This window comes from Lagenorhynchus albirostris, chromosome 3 (assembly GCF_949774975.1).
Source record: "Lagenorhynchus albirostris chromosome 3, mLagAlb1.1, whole genome shotgun sequence".
NCBI lineage: Eukaryota > Metazoa > Chordata > Mammalia > Artiodactyla > Delphinidae > Lagenorhynchus > Lagenorhynchus albirostris.
Genome location: NC_083097.1, coordinates 28,065,818 through 28,074,245, shown reverse-complemented (window position 1 = coordinate 28,074,245; position 8,428 = coordinate 28,065,818). Strand labels below are relative to the sequence as shown.

At 40.1% G+C, this 8,428-nt stretch overlaps 1 protein-coding gene across 4 annotated transcripts in view; it reads left to right on the top strand.

Moving 5' to 3' along the window:
• The first annotated feature begins 7,255 nt into the window (after window positions 1–7,255).
• The window catches only part of SLC45A2 (solute carrier family 45 member 2), a 32,513-nt gene continuing 31,340 nt past the window's right edge, over window positions 7,256–8,428 (top strand). For 3 of the 4 annotated variants that reach the window (XM_060146938.1, XM_060146939.1, XM_060146937.1), the window contains exon 1: window positions 7,259–7,676. In XM_060146938.1, the coding sequence (XP_060002921.1) occupies window positions 7,292–7,676 (385 nt within the window). In that variant the 5' untranslated portion in view covers window positions 7,259–7,291. Of the gene's footprint in view, window positions 7,677–8,428 lie in introns of all 4 variants that reach the window. The other variant, XM_060146936.1, reaches the window with a different exon arrangement.

Below are 8,428 nucleotides of genomic sequence, written 5' to 3'. Positions count from 1 at the left end.
TCCCTGTGCTATGCAGTAAATCCTTGTTGATTTTATATATAGTAGTTTGTATCTGTTAATCCCATACTCCTAATTTATCCTTCCCCCACCCCTTCCCCCTTTGGTAATCATAAATCTGTTTTCTATGAGTCTGCTTCTGTTTTATACATAGATTAATTTGTATTATTTTTTAGATTCCATGTATAAGTGATACCATATAATTGTCTTTCTCTGTCTGACTTACTTCACTAAGTATAATCTCTAGGTCCATCCATATTGCTGCAAATGACAACATTTCATTCTCTTATGGCTGAGTAGTATTCCATTGTATATGTATACCACATCTTCTTAAGCTAATTGTCTGCTGATGGGCACTTGGGTTGTTTCCATGTCTTGGCTATTGTAAATAATGCTGCTGTGAACATTGGGGTGCATGTATCTTTTTGAATTAGAGTTTTCGTGTTTTCTGGATACGTACTCAAGTGGGATTGCTGGATCACATGGTAGCACTATTTTTAGGTTTTTAAGGAACCTCCATACCCTCCATAGTGGCTGCACCAGTATAAGTTGCCACCAACAGTAGGACGGTTCCCTTTTCTCCACACTGTCTTCAGTATTATTTGAAGACTTTTTGATAATAGCCATTCTGACTGGTGTGAAGTGATACCTCATTGTGGTTTTAATTTCCATTTCAGTAATAATTAGCGATGTTGAGCATCTTTTCATGTGCCTTTTGGCTATCTGTATGTCTTCTTTGGAGAGATGTCTGTTAGGTCTTCTGCTCATTTTTGATTGGGTTGTTTGTTTTTGTGCTATTGAATAGTATGAGCTGTTTGTATATTTTGGAACTTAAGCCCTTGTTGGTTGCATCATTTGCAAGTATTTTTTCCCATTCCGCAGGTTGTCTTTTCATTTTGTTAATGGTTTCCTTTGCTGTGCAAAAGCTCATAAGTTTGATTAGATCCCATTTGTTTATTTTTGCTTTTGTTTCTATTACCTTGGGAGGCTGATCTAAGAAAATATTGCTACGATTTATGTCCGAGAATGTTTTACCTGTGTTCTCTTCTAGGAGTTTTATGGTGTCACATCTTATATTTACGTCTTTAAACCATTTTGAGTTTATTTTTGTATATGGTGTGAGGGAGTGTTCTAATTTCACTGATTTACATGTAGCTGTCAACCTTTCCCAACACCACTTATTGAAGAGACTGTCTTTTCTCTGTTGTGTATTTTTGCCTCCTTTGTCGTAGATTAATTGACTGTAGGTGTGTGGGTTTGTTTCTGAGCTCTCTATTCTATTCCATCTACATGTCTGTTTTTGTGCCAATAGTGTGAAGTTTTAAGAACTGTAGCTTTGTGGTATTGTCTGAAGTCTGGAAGGGTTATGCCTCCAGCTTTGTTCTTTTTCCTCAGGATTGCTTTGTCAATTTTGGGTCTTTTGTGGTTCCATATAAATTTTAGAATTCTTTTTTTCTAGTTCTGTGAAAAATGTTATGGCTATTTTGATAGGAATCACATTAAATCTGTAGATTACTTTGGTTAGTATGACCACTTTAACAATGTTAATTCTTCTAATCCAAGAGCATGGACTTTCCATTTCTTTGAGTCATCTTCAGTTTCCTTTATCAATGTTTTATAGTTTGCAGCATGTAGGTCTTTCATCTCCTTGGTTAAGTTTATTCCTAGGTATTTTTAAAAAATTAATTAATTTATTTTTGGCTGCATTGGGTCTTTGTTGCTGCGCACGGGCTTTCTCTAGTTGCAGCGAGCAGGGGCTACTCTTCGTTGCGACACGCAGTCTTCTCATTGCAGTGGCTTCTCTTGTTGCGGAGCATGGCCTCTAGGCATGCGGGTTTCAGTAGTTGTGGCACGTGGGCTCAGTAGTAGTGGCTCGTGGACTCTAGAGCGCAGGCTCAGTAGTTGTGGCGCACGGGCTTAGTTGCTCCGTGGCATGTGGGATCTTCCCGAACCAGGGCTCGAACCTGTGTTCTCGCATTGGCAGGCGGATTCTTAACCACTGTGCCACCAGGGAAGCCCTTCCTAGGTATTTTTAAATGCAATTTTAAACAACATTTTTTTTAACTTCTCTTTCTGATATTTCATTGTTACTGTAAAGAAATGCAACAGATTTCTGTATCTATATCCTGCTACCTTGCTGAATTCATTAATTAGTTCTAATAGTTTTTGTGTAGTCTTTAAGGTTCTCTGTATAGAGTATCATGTCATCTCCAAATAGTGACGGTTTTACCTCTTCCCTTCCAAATTGAGTACCTTTTATTTCGTTTTCTTGTCTGATTGCTGTGGCTAGGACTTCCAATACTATGTTGAATAGAAGGGGTGAGAGTGCGCATCCTTGTTTTGTTCCTGAATTTAGTGAGAAAGAAATTTCAGCTTTTCACTGTTGAGTATTATGTTGGCTGTGGGTTTGTTTTAAGTGCTTTTATTATGTTGAATATGTTCCCTCTATACCCACTTTGGTGAGAGTTTCTATCATGAATGGATGTTGAATTTTGTCAAATGCTTTTTCTGTGTCTATTGAGATGATCCTGTGGTTTTTGTCATTTCTTTTGTTAATGTGGTATATCACATTGATTTGTGTTTGTTGAACCATCTTTGCAGCCCTGGAATGAATCCAACTTGATCGTGGTGTATGATCCTTTTTATGTATTGTTGGATTTGGTTTGCCAATATTCATTGAGAATTTTTGCATCTATATTTATCAAAGGTATTGTCCTGTAATTTTCTTTTTTGGTCGTGTCTTTGTCTGGTTTTGGTATCAGGGTGATGGTGACTACCTGGAATGACTTTGGGAATGTTCCTTCCTTTTTAATTTTGGGGAGTAGTTTGAGAAGATTAGGTGTAAGTTCTTATTTGTATGTTTGGTAGAATTTCCCAGTGAAGCTGTCCAGTCCTAGACTTTTATTTGCAGGGAGTTTTGTTTGTTTGTTTGTTTTTTAATTATATGTTCTGTTTTACTTCTAGTGATGTTCAAATTATCTGTTTCTTCTTGCTCAGTTTTGGTAGGCTGTATGTTTCTAGAAACTTGTCCATTTCTTCTAGGTTGTCCAATTTGTTGGCATGTAACTGTTCATAGTATTCTCTTATAAGTTTTTGTATTTCTGTAGTGTCAGTTGTAATTTCTCTTCTTTCATTTCTTATTTTATTTGGGTCCTCTCTCTTTTCTTGGTTTGTCAATTTTGTTTACCCTTTCAAAGAACCACCTCTAGGTTTAATTGGTTTTTTTCTATTGTTTTCTAAATCTCTATTTTATTTATTTCCTCTCTGATCTTTATTATTTCCTTCCTTCTGCTGACTTTAGGTTTTGTTTGTTCTTCTTTTTCTAATTCTTTTAGGTGGTAGGTTAGGTTGTTTATTTGAGATTTTTCTTGTTTCTTGAGAAAGGACTGTATCTCTGTTAACTTCCCTCTTAGAACTGCTTTTGCTGCATCCCATAGATTTTGTGAGGTTGTGTTGTCATTTTCATTAGTCTCGAGATGCTTTCTCATTTCTTCTTCGATTTCATTGTTGAGTCATTGGCTTTTTAGTAGCATATTGTGTAGTCTCCATGTAATCATTCTTTTCTCGTTTTTCTTTCAGTGATTGATCTCTAGTTTCATACCGTTGTGGTCAGAAAAGATGCTTGAAATAATTTCTGTTCTCTTAAATTTGCTGAGGCTTGTTTTTTGACCTACCCTAGAGAATGTTTCATGTGTGCTTGAAAAGAATGTGTATTCTGTTTTTTTTTTCTATATTAAGCCCAACTAGTCTATTGTGTCATTTAAGACCTCTGTTGCCTTATTGATTTTCTGTCTGGATGATCTGTTCCTTGATGTCAGTGAGGTGTTAAAGTCTCTTACTATTATTGTATTACTGTCAATTTCTCCCTTTATGTCTGTTAGTATTTGTTTTATATATTTAGATGCTCCTATACTGGGTGTATATATGCTAATGAGTATAATATCCTCTTCTTGTAGTGATCCCTTTATCATAATATAATGTCCTTCTTTGTCCTTATGGCCTTTGTTTTAAAGTCTGTTTTGTCTGATATGAGTGTTGCTACCCCACTTTCTTGTCGTTTCCATTTGCATGAAATATCTTTTTCTATGCCCTCATTTTCAGTCTGTGTCTTTCTTCCTGAAATGAGTCTCTTGCAGGCAGCACATGGTGGGCTTTTGTTTTTTTAATCTAGTCTGCCACTTTGTCTTTTGATCAGAGCATTTAGTTCATTGACATTTAAAGTAACTATTGATAGGTATGTACTTATTGTCATTTTAAACTTTGTTTTCCAGTTGATTTCGGAATTCTTCATTTCTTTTTATTTCTCCTTTTGTGGTTTGATGGTTTTCTTTTGTAGTATGCTTGAGTTCCTTCCTTTTTGGTTTTGTGCATTGATTTTATGTTTTTGATTGGTGGTTACCCTGGAGTTCAAGTATATTGACCCATAACTATATCTACTTGCTTTAAATTGATAGTCATGCAAATGCAAACACATTCTAAAAGATCTACAGTTTTTTACTCCACTCCTCCACATTTTACGATTTTGATGTCCTATTTTAATCTTCATGTTTATCCTTTTGCTGTTCATTGTAGTAATAATTGCTTTTACAAAATTTTTAATTTTTTTTTTAATCTGTGTACTGGCTTTTTAAAAGGATCTTCAATCCTTTAATATATTTGCCTTTCCTATTGTGTTTCCCCTTTCCTATAGATACTTGCTTCTTTTCTATTTAGAGAAGACCTTCCAGTATTTCTTTTAGGGTAGGTTTAGTATTACTTAACTCTTTTAGTTTTTCCTTGTCTGAGGAATTCTTTCTCTCTCTTTTCTGGTGCCTTTTTTTTTTTTTTTTTTTTCATTCTACCTGGTTACGTGGAGATCTTTCTTGCAGGTTTGGTTGTATAGAAGATCTTCTGCCGGTTTCCAGTTGCTTTTCTGTGAGCATTGTTCCACATGTAGATGTATTTCTGATGTGTTTGTGGGGGGAGTTAAGCTCCACATCCTCCTACTCCACCATCTTGATCTCCCTCCTTATTTCATTTTTAGTCACTAATGGGTCATAGGCACCTGTTGGACACCGCAGCTTCTCGTGCCTTGGAATCAGATTGGATGTCACTACCCTCGTTTTCTGTTCCACATTGATATTCATACAGTACTTGCTTTTTTTTTTTTCTTTTGGCTGCATTGGGTCTTCATTGCTGTGTGCGGCTTTCTTTAGCTGTGGTGAGTAGGAACTACTTTTTGTTGTGGTGCGCGGGCTTCTCATTGAGGTGGTTTCTCTTGTTATGGAGCATGGGTTCTAGGCACGTGGGCTTCAGTAGTTGTGGCTTGCGGGCTCTAGAGCACAGGCTCAGTAGTTGTGGTGCACAGGCTTAGTTGCTCCGCGGCATGCGGGATCTTCCCGGACCAGGGATTGAACCCTTGCCTCCTGCATTGGCAGGCAGATTCTTTTTTTTTTTTTTTTGCGGTACGTGGGCCTCTCACTGTTGTGGCCCTCTCCTGTTGTGGAGCACAGGCCCTGGACGCGCAGGCTCAGTGGCCATGGCTCATGGGCCCAGCCGCTCCGCGGCATGTGGGATCCTCCCAGACCGGGGCACGAACCCGTGTCCCCTGCATTGGCAGGCGGACCCTCAACCACCGCGCCACTAGGGAAGCCCTACAGGCGGATTCTTAACCACAGTGCCACCAGGGAAGTCCCACAATACTTGCTTTTTATCATGGCTGTAGAAAACCCAGGCTCACAAAAATCTAAAGTCATTGAAAGGATTGTAGTACAGTCTTATATTGTGAGTATGAACTATTTCATTCTTATTTCATGTAGTATCTGAAAGATGTTGAGTTTCTCTGAGTTTACTCTCTTTAAATTTTTAAATCTCCTGAGATACCCCTTTGAGTTCACTGTGGTGCCCTGGGGCACCTTGGCACACAGTTTGGGAATTACCACTTTAAGTGATTTGCTCAGGGAAAAATGCAGGTAGAAGGAGGCAGAGCCAGAATTTAAACTTTAATGTTTTGACTCCAAGTCTTGCTGTTAAACCATTTTTAGGGCCTTTCCTATGAGATCATGTTTCCCTTGCCACTCAAATTTTCATTTGAATTCAAGGTTCAACAAGGAAAATATGACCCACTCGAAGTCTTTAAAACAGAGGAAATTTATTATGGAGAATTACATTGGTGATAGAAGAGATGAGAAGCCCAGGGGACAGTGAGGCAACTCAGATACGAGCAACCACAGGAAGCCAAGCTCACTCCCATGGCTGCAGGATCGATGGGAAAGATAGTGTTATAGGGACCCAGAAGCTAAGGTTGGCAGCTGGACCCACAATGGAGATGCAGCCACTGCCAGAGACATCTCAGGGTGGAGAAAGAGAGGGGAGGAAGTATCCTGATTTCTTCCTTTCTCCTGCCCCGAGTCTTCCCACCAGTGCCTCTGATTGGACACATCTACCTAGAAGCCAGAGAGCAAGGGAACCTGGGAAATGTAGTCCCTTATGGTATGGAGCATAGTATGAGGGGGAGAGAATGGATCTGAGCAAACAGGCAATCGACTGGCATTACAAAATGTTGTGTATACACTGTATTCATTCTATAATTCCTGTAGCAAATGTTTATTGAGGACCTACTAGGTGCCAGGTATCATGCTAGATGCCATAATGAGCAAAACAGACCAGATCACTGCTCATAAGGGGATCAAAGACCAACATAGGAGAAGGAGAATAAACACGAACTATCTGAAGTGTGTTAAGTGCAATGAAGGAAACTATCACAGTGCTGTGAGAGAGCTAGCGATTTAGAGGAAGGGGCAACCTCCCACTGTTTTAAGTCTAGTTAATTGACTATACGTATGTGTGTAGAAAACTTGTGTTCAGGAGAGGACAGAATATTTATACCTAGAAAAGTTTAGAAGAAAGATATCGACTCATTCATACTTAACATCTGGATTACAGGGCTTTATTGTCTCAAAGCTGTCTGTGATTGTGTGTCACAGATTGTGTGTGTGTGTGTGTGTGAGAGAGAGAGAGAAAGAGAGAGAGAGAGGCAGAGAGAACAGTACAAAGGAAGACTCTTAGAAAAACATTCTAAGGAGCCAGAGGGCTCACAGCAGCTAATCTCCATCATGCTTTCCAGGCCCCACCCCCCTTCCTTCTCATCATAACTTGTGATCTTAGAGGCATGAAAGAATTTGAGCCCCTCCCCCAGCCTGACCATCTCTGTTGGCCGCTCAGCCAGGCTGCACCTCAAATACAGCTGGGAGCGCAAACCCCAGGGCCACGCAAGAGGTGGTGGGCTCGCAGGCAGGTTCCTCACCCAGTGGCCATGGGCGACAGCAGTGGGCAGCCTGGCATCCACACCTACAAATCCCTCGCTGAGGAGGGCCCCTTCGGCTCTCTGGAGCCGCCCAAAAGACCCACAGGGAGCCTGGTCATGCACAGCATGGCCATGTTCGGCCGGGAGTTTTGCTACGCGGTGGAGGCGGCCTACGTGACCCCAGTCCTGCTCAGCGTGGGCCTGCCCAGGAGTCTCTACAGCATGGTGTGGCTCCTGAGCCCTGTCCTGGGATTCCTGCTGCAGCCCGTGGTGGGCCTGGCCAGCGACCACTGCCGGGCCCGTTGGGGACGGCGGAGACCCTACATCCTCACGCTGGGCATCGTGATGCTCCTGGGCATGGCTATGTACCTTAACGGGGACGCTATCGTATCAGGTCAGTGGGCAGCACAAGGTGGGCAGGCTGGGAGAAGGGTCCTGTTATACAGCTCGCTGAAAGGAGAATGCAGATTTCTTTACGCCACAGTCAGAAATCGGTTAAAACTGATTCTCTCTCCTAAGTTACACTGAGTTTTCACCTTTGAGTGACCCAAATTCTGTGGTTAGGCACCTTTACTTTTAGAAACATCAGGATACATTATTTTTCAATTGTGAGAATTTGAGAATAGGATTATATTTTTACCTATTTTATTAAATTACATATTTTTACATGTTTATCAATTATGGGGTTTTTTTGGTGCCCATTATACCTTATTTAGTACTTTCTCAAATTAACCAGCTGCCAAATGGCTCCATAAATTTTTACGATAAATGTAACTTTGTGTCCAGATGAGAGTTAATTATGTTCACAGCTTTCTGTGGAGTCTTTTAATAGGTACAGGGCATCAGCCTGGTAGCTCAAGGGGACATTTTTGCACTGCAAATTGTGGACATAAACCTGACGGTGAGCACTTTTTCTAGCCATTAATCAGCCACCACCAATTAATCAGTAATTGGTGGTAGTACATATTGCATTGAGAAAAGAATCGTTAAACTTAAAAATAGCACACATATTTTGAGCATTAACTCTCAGGCTAGCAGAATGGATGATAATGAGACAGGATAATCAGTTATCATTTGTGTATATTTAAAAGAGGGCATAAATCTATAAATGTAGGGTGTTTCTGGAAGAAATTACAAAAAACCTGA